A 19590-nucleotide genomic window follows, 5' to 3' on the forward strand; every position below is an offset into this window, starting at 1 on the left:
AAATACTAGAAGCAAAAAAATAAAATTAGAGCTAATTAATGCTCAAAAAACCCAGCATTGTGAGAGATATGCAGATGTACTTCTATTACATGGATACCTAATTTGATTTTGTCTGATGTTTTGGGATTACTGATGCTTTTCATCACAAAAGTTAAAATGTTTAGGAACAGCCTGGTAGAATGAAGATTCTTGGTTGTTCCCATAGAAATTGCCAGCTGAAATGTCCCTACATCATTTTTAAAAGCCACTTCTATACCCAACTGTGGTAGGACCTCTTTTTAAATCTATCTTGTAACACTTGCATTGTAGTTATAGTATTGTAGTAACTACACACACTGGAGGGGAAAGACTAAGTGAAACAAACATGCATAAGCGTTAATTTTCTAGTTTGAACTGATAGACAGGTTTCATCCTATCATCACATCTTTTGGAATGAGTTCAGACATGTGGCAAATAGCAGGGATCTGTTGGGAGCTAGTGCAGCCCTGCAAGCCATTCATTCCTGTGCTCCAAATAAAAACCTTGCTGATTGGCTGTCAACATTTGGCTCTTCATATGCCCAACATTCATCATAGACTTCACCTTCAAATGACAACAGGGGACAGATAGCAACAGGTTTAAACATATTAAGAAAACCACTTATTTCTCATTTGTGTCTGATACTCTTCCAAACTGAAATGTCTCCAAGTATCATTCAAATCAGGTGCTGTTTTTTTTTAATTTCAGCATCTTTTATTCCTAAAAAAACAGAAAAGGGCTGGGATGGACATTGAAACAAAAGATACCAGTAACCTCAACCTGAAAGGTTCTTTTCTGATGCTGGATTGCCTTGCCTCTTTGCAACTATCCCCTGGTCCTATCTCCAATCCCTGTAATTTACAGCTGGCTGCATTTATATCCTAAAATAGCAGCATATTGACATCAAATAAGTCTTTACTTTCTCTCCATAGCATATTAAGAGATTCTATGAAAACAATTCAAAGAGTCTTATTCCCAGCTGGGCTTTTATCTTTTAGTACTTGTAAATTCCTTCAAAGAGTTTTATTGATGTTAATATTAAATATTTAAATAATTTACATTCTAATATAAACTTCTCTAAGAAAAGGTGGCATACAGATATTGAGTGAATAATTTGTCTAATTGTCCATGTTTTTTCTCTCTCCCTCTTTAAATACACAGTACTAGAAACCTGGTTGCAGGCTGTTGAACATCAAATTACTTAGTATTGTAGAATCCCAGAGGACAGAAATGTGCATGAAGACACTGCACATTTGATGCCAAATATATTTCTAAATGAAATGTCTATTTCAAACCTTCACCATGCCAGATATAACGGAGAAGTTATGCTGGTATACAGTAAATGCAACACATAAACATAAATGATATTTTGATGACATTACCATGAATGTATTTTTCTAACAGTATTTTATTTTAAAAATTTAATAAAAGTGTTTTAGATATATGCTTTAATACTCATTCTGTAGCTTTAAAAAAGAAAAAAATACAGCAATATGAAATTATAGATATGCTGCTTATTTGACATTGCATTCCATAAAATTGGACTTTATAATCATGTAACGATATTTTAACTACAACAGGAATTGCATTATTTTAAAAAGCTGTTTTAATACAATACAAACTTTTCTATATTTGAGAAACTACTGCTAGGCAGGATAATGAAAATCCAAGAGTTACTGTTATCATCAATTAATATAACCTCAGCAAGTTCAGATGTATCACATTTTATACTACTTGGCAGTATGATTGCAAGACCTCATTTGCTGAAATAGTGGCTTTTCACCTGAAATGTCCCTTAATATAAGAACATAAAACCTGTCTGTTTTAATTATATTAATTCTAAGCTTTTCCAAATTGATTCAAATTTTCACTTCATTAAGATCTTTTACAAATTATTCATCAATATCTCTTAGACAGTTGTTGAAAACTTTTAACTTCCAAATCAGTTAAAAGGATGAGAAAACACACCAACATTTTCAGCATTAGATCCAGAAGCCCCAAATTTTTACTGAAAGAATTTTTTGTTGTTGACAATATTAGGTTTGCTATGTTGTGTTTATGATTCTAAGTAATGGCATTAACACTTGTTTTATAGCAGCATATTATAGCCCTGATGCTTCAGAGGAATCCCACTGAAATAAAAACAGTACAGAAAGGGAACAAGCCAAATTGTTCATTTCGTTGTTTTACAGTGTTGCACTCTTTGATAATTCCTAGATTTACAATCAAGCGGGCAAAAGAATAGATTTTCTAACATAAGAAGCGAACTTTTCCAAACAATTATGTAATATTCGGGTAGAGTGTGCACAATACCGGCCGATAGCTATCGTGATTTTTAAAAATTTGTAAATACTTTGCATTTTCAATATTTCAGCATAAATATGACATAAAACATGAGCTGCTGTCTGAATGAGTCCTACAACTATGTAAAGGGAACAAATGTGTCAAAAACCTTATCCTTGTTCATTTGAGAAAAATGATCCCAAACTATGTATTTATGTGCATAAATAGGTGAATCTTTGCTTTCAGTAACTGATGTGCCACCACCCCACTCACCCTTTGAGGCAGCAATAACTGCAACAAAACATTTCCAGTAACTCCTGGTAAGTCCTACACATCAGCTTAGAATAATTTTAGCCATTCCTCCTTATAGGACAGCTTCAATTCAGGGACACTGATGAACTTCTTTATATGAATTACCCATTTCATGTCCTTTCACATTTCTATTGGCTTACGGTCAGGGCTTTAATTTAGCCATTCCAAAACATTAACTTCTTCTGCCTTAAGCATTCTTTGTCATACAATTGCATATTTTGGTTTTTTGTATTCCTGCATGAACTGCTTCCTCTTGAGCTTCAATTCGTGACGGATAGAATCATTTTCCTGTATAATTGCTGTTACAATTCTATTTCAGTCAATGGCAAGGCGTCCTAGTCCAGAGGCAGCAAAGCAGGCCCATGATACTGCCACCATGTTTCACAGATGGGATAAGGTTTTATGCTGGAATTTCACCACACTTTTTATGTAAGGCACGAAGTTCTTGTTCAATTTCATCTATCCATAGAACATTCTTCCAATAATCTTCTGGCTTATCCACATGGCCTTTTGCAAATTGTAGATAAATAACAACATTCTTTTGGAGAGCAGTGATTTCTCCTAGCGACCATGCTATGGACACCATTATTCAGTATTCTCTTGATGCTCTTTATGGTCTCATAGACATTGACGTTTATCTATGCTAAAGAGGTCTTTAGTCCTTGGATGTTACCCTGAATTTCTATGACACCAAGAATATTACAAGCCCTGCTCTTACTGAGATTCTGATTGACCATTTCTGGAGAAGGTGAAAATGGTGTTGAATTGCCTCCATTTATACACAATCTGCCCAACACTGGACTTGTGGAATCCAAACACTCTAGAAATAAGTAACACTTTCCAGCCTAGTGAACAACTTGTTTTTGAAAGGTCCACAGAAATCTCCTTTCAAGCCATAGAGCTGTGATGAAAAGATCAGACTTTAACAGTGAATACCCAGATTTCTGTTCTTTAAGCAAGGCACGACCTCCCACTCACACCAGTAACATCCCATTGATTGAAACACCTGACCCTAACTCCCTCATCAAATAAACTGATAATTCTAGAAGTTCACAATTCCTGTTATCCAATAATATGTAGCTTGGTATCATTTTGCTCAATAAATAAATAAATGAACAAGTATCATGGTTTTGACTTTTTTGTTTAATTTGGGTTTTCTTTGGATTTCTATGAAAAACAGGTCACATTTAGCTCACATTTTTGCAGAAATATTGGAAATTCAAGAATGTTTACAAACTTTGAAGCATCACTGTGTATAGGACTCCATATAAGTTCCACCACAAACTCCATTGTAGTTTGTTTATATTTCATATTTCTAAATAGCCCATCTCCCTCAAAGAGGGGCTCTAGATGCCTCCCATTCATCAAAAAGTCATTCTTGAACACCAATATATAGTTCAAAGTGGGATAGAAGTATGTAAAGAAACACTGAAAAACAAAACTTTTGACAAACCTATGTTCATATAGAAATCAAGGACAATATGTTGGACCTGAATCTGTATAGCAGACTGTGTCCTGAGAATTCAAATGACTGTAGTTGGAGTTTGGAAATTGGATTCAAAATAAAGAACCTTTATTTTGCAAGTACAAACTGAAATATTGGAGAACTGATACAAATGGCCATTCATTGTACCTATTGGCTCAGATTAGGTCTCTATGTTCTGTGTATAGTATACTGGTAAACAAAAACATAATCATCTTGGATTTTCCCTTGATTTTCTCCAAAATTGTAAGGATTGCTTTTTGGAACATCTGTACTCTGGTCTTTTATTAATAATTATAATCATTCAAATAAATATTTCAGAAAAAAATAAAACCAAGTTTGTTTATACAATGCAATCTAATTCAATCTAATAAAGTTATATTTAGGGGTAAAAATGTTAAGAATTTGCACATTGACGGAGTAGAAAACTTAATGCCGGGGAGTTTTAAATTTGATTTCAAAAAGTGCTTCCAAACACATAGGGGCATGAACTAAGCCCATCTGCAACAATTTAAAAGAACTACATCTCTTTCTGGGATCATATAGCAACTGTATGGTCCTAGAAAAATATACAGATACTTTAAATAGCTGCTGAAATATACATTTACTACATGCCACTTACACATCTTGAAGAATCTTTTTGGAATTATATCTCTAGTAGGACACGTTCTTAATATAAAAATGTTGACAGGTTGGTGAATGGAAGAACTACTAGTAATAACAATGGAGAAAAAATGGACATATTGCAATTACTTTGCTTCACAATATTGTAATTTCAAAGGTCGTGTACATAATTTTTAGGAACTACCACTGAGGTGTGCAGCTTTTTGTATTATACCTGATTTTAATATGTCAGTCCAAATTTGGAAACAATTTATTAATTCAGTGCAAGATGTTGTAACTGGAATAAAGTTCAGATGATCAACAATTATTAAACACCATGTTTTGCTTTTGGTAAATTCAAAAGAAGTTAGTATTCAAGTTTAATCACTTACACTGGGAGAAAATCATGTGAGACTTTTTTTGCAAAAATGGTGTGAAAATATATTTACTGCCTTATTATCTTGAAACATTATCCTCAACAAGAAAGATATAAAAAGATTTAGAAATCTTGCCTTGTTGTGTTTGTAGTACTGTGTTCAATAATTAACAAATAGAAAATCTATATAGAAAATCTTTATACTCTCTTCACATGGAATAAGTGTCCTTTAAATTTATTTTGTACAAAACATTACATATTGCCCTTTTCACTCTATAATTTAGCTTGTCACCACTACATCTGCAATTTGATGCAAAGCCAGCAGATAGTCCTATGTTAGCAATGCATAAGGACAAGAACACAGCACAGAATCAACTGGTACATCATCAAAGCTGAGAAAGAAAATGATTCTGTCTCTTTGTTTTGAAAGCACGATGCAGCTAGATGTCTAGATTAAGTCTAATGAAGGCACACATGTTGGTTATCTCTCTTACAACAGAGAAGTAATGTACGCATTATGACACTGGCTCACTGTATTCAGAATAGTTTGTACACAAACATATAATACGCAAGTACAACATATACATGGTGAAGTGTTTTTTTGTTTCATCTACATCAGAGTTGAGTGTTGTTTTGTTCCTTAAAGAAGGAAACATGTGGGAAAGAGTGCTGGAGGAAATCCTGCTTAATTTGTTGCATATGGCCAAACGTGTTATAAAATGAAGTGCATGCTACTCAGAAACTAAATGGACTATTCTGATAACGAAATCATATTAACTCAGATGCCAGAATCTGTCCAAAAGTTTGCCCACAAGCAAATCAAAAGATTCAATCTAATTTCCTTTGTTGTTATTCATACAATTACCTTACAAGTCATATTAATCACCTTGGCATTATTCAAAAAAAGGGGGGAGGGTATATTGTAAAAAGAAATGCACTGTACTTTTATTTTAGAAGTATTTATCAAACCATATGTGCAGATACTTGAGATGATGACAGTGTTAAGCTTCCTAGGGTCCTAGAGTCAAAGAAATTTTGCTGCCCCCCACTGCTAAGTAAGTGCACTCCTTCTACAGGGGGCAACATCTGTCGATCTGTCATGGTTCCACTTGGTGATGACCCCAAGAAAGTTCCTTGGGAAGAAACAATTTTCTCAGGACTTGCAGCCAGTTTGGGGGAGGTGGAGAAGTTGTATCCATACAGAGCACAAGGACTATGTAGCCTGAAAGTGTTGTAAGAGTTCGGATGGGTCTGATTTGTTGGAAAGGCATTGCCAGATGGAGGAGGTATAATGTACTGGAGTTGTGGAGACATCCCTGAAATTTGCATTGATAATCCTGCCTGCGGACAACTGAATGCATCACCGTCACTACCTGCCACAGGCATATTCACTGCTGAACCATTTGATACGCCAACGTAAGAGGGAGTTGCTGGGGTTGCAAAGGTCTCACTGGTTTGATTTGTAAGCCTGTTGTAGGTTTCAGTCAACGAAGTACTGTACCTGTTAAGGGTTAGACCTGAGCGAGCACAGGCTGTATAGTCAGCTGAAGCAAGGCTGCAGAACTGGTTAGTATTGGGAGTGAGGTGAAAAGCAGGAGGCGAACAAGGTGACCCAGGAAGGAGATGTGGATGAGTAGATGGTACCCCATTGGTAGATCCCTGGAGCAAACTGCAAGAACCAGTGTTTCCTGAAAGGAAATATCAGAATATTACAGAAAGGCATTTAACTATTACTGTTGCATTTTGCCCTAAAGTTCCCGGGTATAAGATTATACCAGGTTAGCACAAAAATGGCTTTTTTTTGTTGCTACCATTATAAAAAAATGAACAGACTAGTAGTTCAATTACTTCAAGAGTGCAAGATAGCATCTACTGCCATATCTCAGGACAGCAAGCCAACATTAAATGCAAGAATGTAACTCTTCCTTCAATAGGAAGTAACAACAGGGCAAAATGGAGAGGGAAGACTTCTCCTGCCCCTTTTATACTCCTCAGCTTTAGCCATCTTACAACAGTTTATAGGTTACATTAAAAAGCAAATAATTGTTTGAGATTGTTAATTAAAGACAGTTCTAAAGAAAGAATGTTCTTTATATTATATATTATAGCTCAAAATTTTATTTATCGTGGGAATTAATTTCCTGTTGGACCACCCCTTGTATTTTATAGAATAATCTTCAAAAAGCATTACAAATAGAAAGGGGAAGAAGTAATGAAACATAACCTGAACTCTATAAACAATATAACAGGTGAGACGGGTAGTGTAGAAATAAATAAAAAAATCTAGAAAATGAGAGCTGGGAATTAAATAAATACAACATTCATATTGGATCATTTAATTAGAAGGAAGGTTAAACTGCCCACCTGTTGCTAAATACAGAGAGCAGTTGGACTTGTGCTTATATTAGCTGAAGTCTTCACACTAATATAACTACTGTGTATTTATAGAACCAAGCACCTATTATTTATCATTAGTGGATCAAACATTTGCTTCACTGTGGAAAGGCATGCACTACTGTAGTTTAACAGCTAGGTGTGTGGCTTGTACAAAAAATCTTCCTCAATCTTAGATCAAAGATTGAAAGAACCCAGATTATAATCTGTTAACTATACAATAACTGTGGGTGATTTATAATATGCATGGTATAGTTTGTAGTGATATGTTGAAGAGCATACTGAAGAAGGGACAGAAAAAAAGTAAAGAAGTCCTGGAAAAAGCTAGAATGCAGTTGGTAATGTCAAAAAATGTATTCCTTTTTTTAAAATGTAGCAAATGTGGATGGGAGGGAAGGAATTTTAATGATTTAATGCTTATTGATGTGGCAACTGTTATTATTATTGTAATTATAAATCATCATAATTACAAGCAAGATCTGCCCACATTTACTTTTGGCTAGCTGTTATACATTAATTATACAAATCACATAAAACGTTTAAACCTAACTATGTTGAACATGTTTTTTTTGTTAAATTCTCTATCTGGACTGGTGTTCTGTCCCATAATATGTACCAAAAGTTTTTCTCTTTTCCTATAGAATCAGTATAGGACTTCATTATCTTTAAAATTGGATTTTAGCTTCAGAACTTACTTCTTCACAAATATTTCCTACACACAACAGTTTTATGTTATTCTGCATAAACTGAAACAACTCTTAAATTTTGTTGCTGGTACTCTTAATTTCAGGAACTTCTGGTAGAAATGAATCTAAATATTTGTATTAAATCATGTTAAAAGAAAAAAGGTACTGCTTTTCTAATCAGTAAATGTATTGGAAGATTCAATCTGGTGGATGACAGTTAAGTACTTTTTATTTTTGGGCTAGAGAATCTACAGGAGGTCTGATAGCAAGGAAAAGTCTGATTCTTAAATAATTGCAATGAAGGAAACTTCTGATTGCTCTCAGATCACTTTTGTTGGGCTGTATTTTTTCATCTTTTTCAGTATCTGACAAAATGGGGTGCTGTATATTTACTAATAATTATTTTTTCCTTAATACCCCTTGCTGAAATTTCTAATATATTTTTATTAGATTTGTTTGATTTTGTTATTAATAGAAAAAATGGATTGAGTCTATCAGTATAACTTTTAAAACAAACACAAGATTTTATAGCGAAATATTTAAGTGAACAAAAGTTATTACCTAAATGAGGGAAACAACACATAGATTATATTTAGTATAATTCAATCCATAAACAAGTTACCTTGTTTTGCAATCCCAGGTATATCTTCAAATGTAAGTGTTCTCAGTGAAGGTCTCCAGAATGCATAAGATTCTACTAAAGCTTCCAGTCCCATCCTAGACAACGTAACAAGAATATTTTGTGAGTTGAATTACCTAAAAGTTGTTCACATTTTCAGCACGGTACACTGTAATTTCACTAAATATGATTCACAGATAAAGCTGAAGTGCACTGCAGCAAATATGGAGAAATGTATATGCTATTAGCCAGCAAAGGAGTGTACATTTTTGTAAACATTGGAATTAGGTTTTCCCAGAACATCCCATCTCATCCTAAAAAATGGGGAATAAGGTTGTACTTTTTTTTAGTTTTGTTTATAACTTTCCAGGGATTTAATATTTTTCCTTCCTTTTTGTCATCTTCATAATTAATTTTGAAGTTATACGATTTTGTTAATGATATATGTATCATTACACTTCTGTCAACCTTTTAAGCATTTTTTAAAAAAATGTTAAAATGCATGAGCTTCTGCAAGCTCAAAGCTTTGAACTTTGAACTCGAGCAATTCTTCTGTACAGTAGGAAGAAACCATGACCCAGTTTTAATTTTTTTTAATTCATGATTTGTCATTCTGTCCCAATGAAAATCATACTTTAAATAGTTGTAGTTTGTTTTGTTTAAAAAGTTAGAGTTTGTATTAAAACAGAGTGTGCAAATCACACTTTCCAAATGTTGTGGAACTATACTGTAATGCTAATTATTTGTTACCAACAGCCATGTTGAGAGTTAGCTGGTAGACCAGATGTTGTATATCTCTATTTTAAACTATGATGATTCCACAGAACATCTTACCCAACAAGGACTTGGAGAAAGCTGTGTCATCTACCAAACAAATAACATTCTCAACTTTGAAGTCTTATTCAGGTTTGAAGAATTTCATGCATAGTCTAATGTTACACGATAACTTATTTTCCTGATTATTTATGTATTTGTAGTATGATGTTCCTATTATAATAATCATATCCACCAGAATAATAATACCAAGACAGCAACCAAGCTTTGGTTCTTTGGACCTCGAAGTCATTTCTGGAGAACGTGCTTGTGACCCATAAAAATGCCAAAGATAAAGGATGTTGGTTTTTCTCTTTGTGACTGCTACTAAATAAAACATTTTAAAAACTAAAAATACATTAAATGCCTCCCAACTATTGATTTTCAGTGTGAACTGTTTCTGCAATTGCTGAAATGTTAATTTGCTTTAAAAAATTTACTGCTTAAATGTATGTAACTCAATAGAATAACACAGTCATGCAAGTAAGTGGGTCAGGGATTGTATTTTGGGATGGACTTGCATGATAACAATTATCAGCATATTCCTGAGATACAGATATATTTTCTCTTAAACTACATATTCTTACCAAAGACATAACACTTAAGCCTACATATAATCATGATTTCATTACTCTGTTCATCTCATAGAACTAAAAAAAAAAATCACAAATGCAAAAGGTATAGAAAATTGCAACCAAAATTATCCCTGAGAAAATACTAAAATAGCTAGGTCCTTTTAATTGAGAAAAAAATGGACTAGCAGTTTGCAAAATGATAAGTGATATGCAGAAAAATACATTTTTTAGTTTGCTTCATACCACTAGAACTTGAAGTCAGCCAATTAAATTGATTGGCAATAGAGTCTGGAGAGAAAAGACAAAGTACTTCTTTTGTATAATACATAATTAACGTATGGAATTCACTTTCTTTGGAGACACAATCAAACCAGAATTGCAATTTAGCTTAGCAATTTGAAACAACCAGTATTCTCCCGTGACATTGCTTCTCTAAGAAAGTGGTGCCAGACGGATCCCAAAAACACTGGTGGAAAGAATTATGAAATAGCATGATATGTGAATTTCAAAAATAGCCTTAATTTTTTTATCCCTGTGGTAATAGGAGCTTTTTTCATTTTTCGCTAAAGTACAGATAAAGCCCATCTCCTGAAGAAATGAAGCCAATGTGATAATTTATACAAGATGCTTTTGAGGATTGTCCTACTTGTTATCACCATCGTAATTTATACATCCAAATGGCCAATTTTATTAACTTATATTTTTTCTAAGTAAGGGAGAAAATATGTTTTACCTCCTGGAGTAAATATTTTTATAATATTCTTTTCCAAAGTCTGTCCAAAGAATTCTATTTTCAGTCATACACAGTATACTTCCCCCACACAAATCTCCTGATTTTTACATACAATGTCTGTAAATAATATGAGCAAAAAAAAAAGGACATTTTTTTTCACTAAATGGTTTTGCTAAGCATCCCAAAAGAAAAACTACAGGAAGTTAAAAGAAAGCGAAATATGTTCAGAAAGGGGCAATAAATCTGACCTAGAAAGTAGTAATCAAGTTCTATGGCTGAAGATTTTCATATTAAATATTAAACAAATTGAGTGGGGATATGAGACTACTCTTCAAATACCTGAAAGGCTATCACATAGGAGACAATCAAGGATTGTTTTCTATTGTTCCAGAATACAGGACACACGTGACACAACTGACAGGAAGGCAGATTCTGAGAGGAAGGCAGATACCAAATTTTAATTCCTAAATGAAACACAACTTAGATATGCTACTTTTGCTCCAAATATTTGTGCATTTTCATGAATAACTTACAGTTTTACTATAAATATCAAAACGTTTACCTGTTGCGCCCTGAATCTCTAAATCCTTTTGCAAAAGGATTTCTATCAATCTTGAGTCTGGTAATCTGTAAAGATAATACGTAGAAAATGTGCAGACCTATAGAATGTAGGACTTTAAAACCAATAATCTTAATATTCATTAATTTTTAAAATCACACACAGAAAGTCTACATAAAAATTGAATTACCACCATTAAATAACATTGCAAGCATATTCTGTAAATACACACCAAAAAACCACTGTATATTTAAAAAATCAAGTTATTATTTGTTCAATGAAACTAATTGAACACAGTTCAATGGAAATTTAATTCCTGTAAAAATCATGCGGGAAAAATCTAAACACCAGTAGCAAATATTTTGATGGAATTGATTTTTCTACCCATTAACTTTACTACGACTTCTTTGGAGGCTAACAGAGATGCATTGATAGGTGGATAATACCCTTGGTATCTACATTTGTCAGCAAAGAGAATTAAATGTAGCCTTCTGATATTTCAGCCAGTTATTTTAAATAATTAACATCTAATATTATGTTCAAAATTCAACATTGTTCTATTCTGTCAATCAAACCTAGCCATATCCAGGTTTAAAGGGTTGTGGAAAGGGCAACAAAGCATTTGCATCTCCCTATTCTTATAGTACCAGCAGATATTATCTAATAGCTCTGTGCATGGTGACTCACACTGGCTGGGAAAGAATGTACAAGATGATAATAACTTCTGTGGCATAATTTTTATTACTAGCAGGTTGGATATGTTTCCCATCTACTTCCTCTGGATAGATATTAGAGGGGTAAAGAATTGATTCAAGAAGTGATTAATGCTTGGGGGGGGGGGGGAATGGACAGATACCAGCAACCTTGAAGGAGGCAGTATTGTGTTTATTCTGTATAATTTTCAATCCTCTCTTTTTATCAGCCCTTCAAAATAGATCAGACTAGGAATTCAATATTATGTAAGTCAGTACTGGTTTTTATTGTAAAGCTATGGTGTAGTTTTTTTCTGCTTGCCAGTATTTCTTTTGTTTGACTTTTGATAAGACATTAATGTCCATCCTAGTAAGCCATCAGCATTAAAACAAAATAAAACAAAAGTTACCTGTTGGTTCTGGTATGCTGTGACAGTAGTGAAAACAGTTTCGGGAAAAGTGAATGCCTTCACACCATCACCAGAAGGAATGGGTTTAACTGGGGAGAGATCATCTCCACAGTCTTTTCGAATGACATGGACACGTGGCTGGTATTTGTGCATAGAATGAAGAATTATCTATATTGAAAAAGAGAAAGAAAGAAAAGTGTTCTAATTTTCTTCCTGTTTCTTCTACGTAAATATTTTAAATATAATAATATGAATTGCCTGTCTTGCTTTATTCTAACTAAAGCAAATATACTGTGTTGAATCTCAAAACTACCCAGCTTTAGTTAAATAGAATGATTTTGGATGATACTTTTTAAGCTATCAAACGCAATTATCAAAGATTTTAAAAATGAGTTGTTGGATTGAAGTAGATTCTATTAGACTAAAGATTACAGAAATACTCTTGAACTTTATGTTTGCTGAATCATGAAGAAATCATATATTCGTCAGCTACTGAATATACAAGGAGTAATTTAATCTTTTATTTATTATAAGTATAGACAATATTTTTTTTAAAAAAAACACATTACCTTATAAGGATATGATAGTAAACTGTGTCATTCTAAAACTCTTTGCATTAGGGTCGCATAATTTAGACCACAGCAAAGGAAATCTTAGACTTTAATTTAATCAGAATCAAAGATATGTCACTGCTACACTATTCATTACAGTACAGATAGTGTTTACCTATACAAGCCAAAATAGAAGGATGTCCAATTGATGCTATGTCAAAGAATGCAGGCAATCCTGCAAAGAAAATCTTAATTTCAAATAATAATTCTGCATACAAATACTCCTGACTAATGTTTCAAACAATCTAGTCATGAAACTAATCCCTACCCACTCTGCAACTATGTTGAATATTCCAGGAATACTGGATTAATCTTTATATGATGATTGTTGTTCTCCTATTCCTACTTGTACATTCTGTCTCCTAGGTCATTCATAGTATCTCAATGTATTCATCCAGGTAGCAGTTTTTTTAAACAAATACTGAAGGCCTGAGCTGGCCTTTCTATATAATGTTTTCTTCACAATGAAGCAATTTCCCCATTTAATGTCACAGAAGTATTCAATCTCAGCATTCATAATTCCCAGTGCATGTTTAAGAATTGTTGGAGTTGAAGTACAAAATATCTATAGACTATTGACTTAGCAAACACTGTTGTAAAAAATTTGAATAGCCACTGTTCATATAGCTACATATATGGATTCATCGTTAACACACTGGTTAACAATGTGAACTGTGAGCTTGGGCAAGACAAAAGTAAATGGAATTAGAGTGGCAAAACTAAAAGCTCAAGGATCTAGTTAAAAATTGAAAATACAACAGGAAGACAAGAAATATTTTTACTTAGTGTATACAGATTCTCAATTACTATTTATTTATTTGGGGGTTTTTAAACCACCCATCTTCTTCAGAAGAAAAATATCTCTGAAAAGGAGTTGTAAAACACAGTCCATCAGACTGTGCAAAGTCTACTACATCTCTGAAATGTCACTTCTTTTTGTTGCTTCCCAAATTCAAAATTGTTCATGTGAAACCTCTAGAAGGAACATGGGAATGTTTTCATAATATCTTATAAACCATAATTTTCAATTATTTCTGGAGTTTCTCTAAAACTTACATGGGTTTTAGGATGCATCTGAATTTATTTCAAATAAAACAATGCACCGGTATTACTTTTGAAAGTTGTTTTGTTTTCTTTTGAAAAGAAAACAACTTCCAACATCTTTTCTTTTCATGGCTATCGGCCAACAGTCTATCAATTTAAAATGAATACAATTTTTAATTTCCTGTTTCATTATTGGCCACAAAATATTAAATTCAGCACTGCATGTCATCATTCCCTGGTTCCCATTTTATGATATCTTATTGCATGCCAAATTTCATAAAAACTTACTGTGCCCCAAAATGGAAGGATTCTATGTTTGAAAAAAATAAAATTCTTGGCTATCATTAGGACACTTTTAAGTGAAATCATTCCACACTTGGGATAGTGACAGTCTTTTGGATAAGCAAAATTCCACATACGTAAACTTCCATTACACTGAACTATGATTTTTGACAGTTTTATCAGATGCACACCAAATATGCTTAGATAAGTCTCCCCCAAGTACTTACCCAACATCTGCATTTTTATCAGAACAAGATATCAACAATCATTCTGGGGAAGCAAACATTTCAAAAGTATTCCAGATATTTTGGGTACTTTGTACTACTTTGGTAAAATCACACTGAAGAAGAAATCACTCCATAATTCTGAAAATGTTAATACACTTCTTTGTGTGTGTGAGAGTAGAGTGAATAAGTGAGTGTGAATGCTTTTGGCACTATCCATATGGAAAGTTATTTATCTATTTTTCCATATAGAGACTCTTTCGCACAATAAGGAGTTATTTTTTGTTGTTACTCATTTTGGACTTCTGCAAAAAATATAACCACTAATTGTCTTACAGAAATAACTGGCCAAAGATTTTGACTTGACAAAATGTCAAAATGTCTTCAGATAATGCATCACTGATGAATGATTTCGTCTCAGTACAAGATAATTCTGGGACTGGTTAGAGAAATTAGAAGTAAAGATAATCTTCCCTTTAAGAACGAGAAGCCAATGTATTGTGGACTATTATTTCCAAGGAAAAAAAACCACTAAAAAGTAAAAATTACTATAGAAATTCTCCCTTCATTTTCATGAAGCAATTCCTAGGATACAAGCTTCAACAAAACAAATAGGGCTTAGACTTTGAACTTATTTCATGTCAAAGCCTTCTGGATGAAATTAATGAACTGAGTTATTATATTTCTTTCTTTTGCTAAAAAGTACTGGGCTTGCCAGTAAATGGTCTGTTACAACTACACAAAGTCACACAGGGTTAGAATAATATTCAACATTAGAAATAAGTGTCTCTCATTTCAATTAATATATTTTCCTGGATGTGTACACTCCTGAATGTGACTGAGGTAAAAAAAATGTGACTGTGAAATAATATTTTTTAAAGTTTACCATGAAAAGCCTAAGAGTATTTTTAATACTATACTCTAGCTTGAATGCTAATTATATTTCAAACTTACTGCTTTCCCTTTCCCATGTTTATAGATTCCTCAAACTCTTTTATTGTTTGATCATGCTTAGAAGTGTTGCAGATGAAACACAAATATATACAGATAGAGGAAGAAATTGGTATAAATAGGCATTGTGATTTTGTTGTATCTTCAAAAAGTAACACGGAGATAAAAAAATCCAACTAAAGTGCAAGTTTTAGTGATCTAAATACTGTAAAACAAGATAAGAAAATAGATTGATAAAAGATCCCAAACTACACTAAATCTTTTTCAAGCAAGCAGCACTTAAGTGTTTGTAAAACAACCAGCATAAGCAGAAACCAGATTTAATCAACATATCCCTGACAACAAAGACCATATCATTGTGTTATATCTGTCCTCCCTTACAGATTTAGAATTTCAAGACAGTGGGTCTGTACAGATAATAACAAATGAATTGCTGTAATTTCTAGCCTTTCTGTAAAAATAAAAAAATCAGTATGTTGATATTTTTGGAGCATAATTTTATAGCTTTCAAGAGATTTTTGAAAACTATATTTGCAACCTGTATTTTGTGTCTCTAATTTTTATTGCCATAATTTTGGTTTGTTAGCAGACATTCACCGTCAATGCAAAAAAAAAAAAGTGTTTATTGAAAAGTATTATTCAGGACTATGCAATATGAAGTTCAATTGGATTCGCTCCAAGGAATTAAATCAGGATTACAGCTAAATCTGGATAATAAATATTACTTTAGGTTTTTATAAAATATATTCAGCTATAAATGATTAACTACAGAACAGTCATCTATACATCTCTACTGTAACCGAAACAATGTAGAGATAGACATCTCAATTGGGGATTATGAGGAATAGAATACCGTACATTAGAGGACTTTTTGGTCTTGTCTATTAGCATTCTATTTTAATCTTTTTATCCTAGACATAATTTTATCCTTGCTCTGCAATTTCTAAATATGCAAATCTGCAGGATCAATACTAGTAATTATTCCATATTTAGATCCACTCAAACAGTACCTGCATACATACATTTTAAGACAATTCATGCCACTGAAAATTAATATTTGTTTTCAAATATTTTCAACTGGAGGCCATCAAGTTGCCTAATTATGTGTTGGACTAAATATTTTTCAGAGTCTTTCCTCACTAGTGATCTTTAGAACAAATCAGCTCTTAATTTGCTGGCATCCTAGTTTGCTGGCACCCAAGATGCAGTCCTGGCTCTAGTAACATCTTGTCTTATTGGTATGAAGAGGCAATGTTATGAATTGTCCAAACTTCTGCCAGGAATTCGTAATGATACATCAAAGCAGAATTGGTCACATGAAATGTCTCCCCTAAAATGGGAGTGGGAAACACAGTAAAAATTTCAAGAGATACAGCAGGAGCAACTGCTTATTTTTCTGAAAGGCAAAGGTAAGTCTGTTTAAAATGTGGGTTATGGTGAAGGAGAAACACTGAGACTGCCAGAGCATTATGGTACTGATCATAACTGCAAGTGAAGAAACGAAATACTTTAATATATATACTAGTATGTTGGTATTTTTATTTGTTTTTGTTTTTTTAAATCAGTGCCTCTTTTATGCTTTCAATTATAATTTCACAACCATGACCGAAACAGGCTCCCCCCCACCCCCCACCTTAAGACTAGAGTTAAAATTTGGGAACTATTAAAGACACAAACAGAATGTAGAAAAATATTTCAATTACAGGTACCGTTATTTTAGTAGTAAGTATGTTAATTGTTTACATTAGTGAATAAACAAGTCATATTTTAATATCAGTAAAATTGTTTTTATGTTGATGGAAGAATATAATAAATCTTAAAATAATTAACAAAGAAATTTAAGCAGAATATAACGGTAAACTTGAATTTATTTATTTATTTTTTGTATATTTGAGAGAAGAAAATAACTTTATCAGTAAGTATTATAAATACAAAGAGACAACAGTATCCTTTGGCTTAGTAAAATAAGAATAACAATATTTACTCTAATTTGTACCCCTTTAACTTTCATTAGTTCAACTATGAATATGCACTATATTAAGAATGCTTCAGATTTTTATTTTATGGAAGTTATAAAATGATATGAGGGAAAAAAATCTTCAGAAATGCCATTTGGAGAACATTTTAGGAAATATGGTTGACATTACAAATAATTTTCAGCCTATATGAACGTGAAAGAAATTCTGTTTACTGGCATTTTACTCCAGATAAAAGAAATAGAATAGTGTACGGGCATACGGGGATTTTAAATGTGATATTATGCTATATTTTCTAAACCTATCCCATGGTGCTAGTTGATAGGATTAGATTGCTTTGTATTTTTTTTATTAAACTCAGCCAACAGGAATTCCAAATATAAAGAGATAAATTTGACCTCTGCAAAAATATCTATGCAAGACACTGCAAAATGTCCTAATTCCCAACACTGAGGAATATATCTTGAAAATATTAAAATTTCATCAAGATGAAATTGATGTAAATGGAAAATCTAAATATTTGAATAAGCAAATTAATCTGAACTATTTTTAATTTAACATGTTTTAGAACATCCCTTGTGATTTGTTCAATGAGCAATAATTCCACCATTTTGAAATAATTTTTTATTCAATCTTGGTGGCTAAATAATCAAAACAATATACTTTTGAATAATCTTTCTCCATTTTATAATTCTGGCTGGGTAACAATCGATAACATTGTTCAAAACTCATTGTTTTTCAATGTCTCAATTTTTTTAGTGATTTTCAATCACTTGGTGTATATTTTTTTCAAATGATCCGGAAGACAGCTACTTGACTTTCTTCCAAATTGAAGTATTCATTAATGCAGGGCACTTCCTTAACTCTAAACTACAACATAAATAATAAATAGCTACGTTTATACAGTTTTAATTATGAGAGGATTTAAGTAAATCCATATAGAAGATTTAGAACATTGTTGGCGAACCTTTTTGGCACTGAGTGCCGATATAGGAGTGAGTGTGCGCGTGCATGCCAGAAACCGTAAGAGCAGCTGTCTGGTGCACATGCCCGCGCAGGGTGTTGCTCTGCTGGTTTCGGTGTGCACATGTGCACCGGCCAGCTTGTCTTCTGGTTTCTGGCACGCATGCATGCATGAAAACCAGCTGGCCAGTGCGCATGTGCGTGCTGGAAACCGGAAGAGCAGTCGGCCAGTGTGCACACTGGGAAGATGATCTTCTGATCTCCAGAGTGCCCGCACGGGTGAAGTCCAGCTGCCTGGAGTGCCAAAACCCAGAGAGATGGCTCTGCATACCACTTCCGGCATGCATGTCATAGGTTCGCCATCATGGACTTAGAAGGTATAGAAAATTTGCTTTCTATACCTTTCATGAGGTGTCAATCCATCTCATAGAGGCTTGAATACCAGCTGCTTCTGAATAATTTAAACTGACTAAAGTAAAGTAGTGTTTGATAAGACCACAGCTTACTTCTAAAAAAGAAATGGTCAAATGAGATTCAGAAATCTAACAGTCTTTCAAAAACAATTGCAATTTCTATTATTGCTCTTTACCCCTTTTTTATTTGATTCTCTTGATTCCTTTGAGGGTCTCACAGAATCACCCTTCTTAATCTAGGAATAAACTATCTTAAAAATGATTTAATTTTAGCTGTCTTACAAAGATGCATTGCCATCTAAAAGATCGTTTACAAAAGAATAAAAAGTTAGTAGGCCAATTTTCAGCCACAATTAAGCTTGCCTAACACTGACATGAAGATACTGGAAATCTGTCAATAATAAAAGGAGGAAAAAACAAGAAACAATAATAATATGAACAGAATAATATCGAAGTTTCACAAGAGATTTTCCAGAATCATGAAAAGATTTTCCAGGTTAGACGTTTATTAAGTACAACTGGAAATTTTAAATGCAATTTAAAATATTCAATGTAATATTAAATCTAAAC

At 33.0% G+C, this 19590-nt stretch overlaps 1 protein-coding gene across 1 annotated transcript in view; it reads right to left on the reverse strand.

Annotated features, from left to right (window-relative positions):
• Nucleotides 1–1470: 1470 nt before the first annotated feature.
• Nucleotides 1471–19590, reverse strand: part of TBX18 (T-box transcription factor 18) — a 31711-nt gene continuing 13591 nt past the window's right edge. The window contains exons 5-8 of the mRNA XM_081941934.1: nt 12557–12724; nt 11458–11522; nt 8778–8872; nt 1471–6763 (exon numbers count right to left, since the gene is read on the reverse strand). Of these exons, the coding sequence (XP_081798060.1) occupies nt 6039–6763; nt 8778–8872; nt 11458–11522; nt 12557–12724 (1053 nt within the window). The 3' untranslated portion in view covers nt 1471–6038. The remainder of the gene's footprint in view (nt 6764–8777; nt 8873–11457; nt 11523–12556; nt 12725–19590) is intronic.

The sequence above is a fragment of the Natrix helvetica genome (genome assembly GCF_964273705.1).
Source record: "Natrix helvetica genome assembly, chromosome: 2".
Classification (NCBI taxonomy): Eukaryota; Metazoa; Chordata; class Lepidosauria; order Squamata; family Natricidae; genus Natrix; species Natrix helvetica.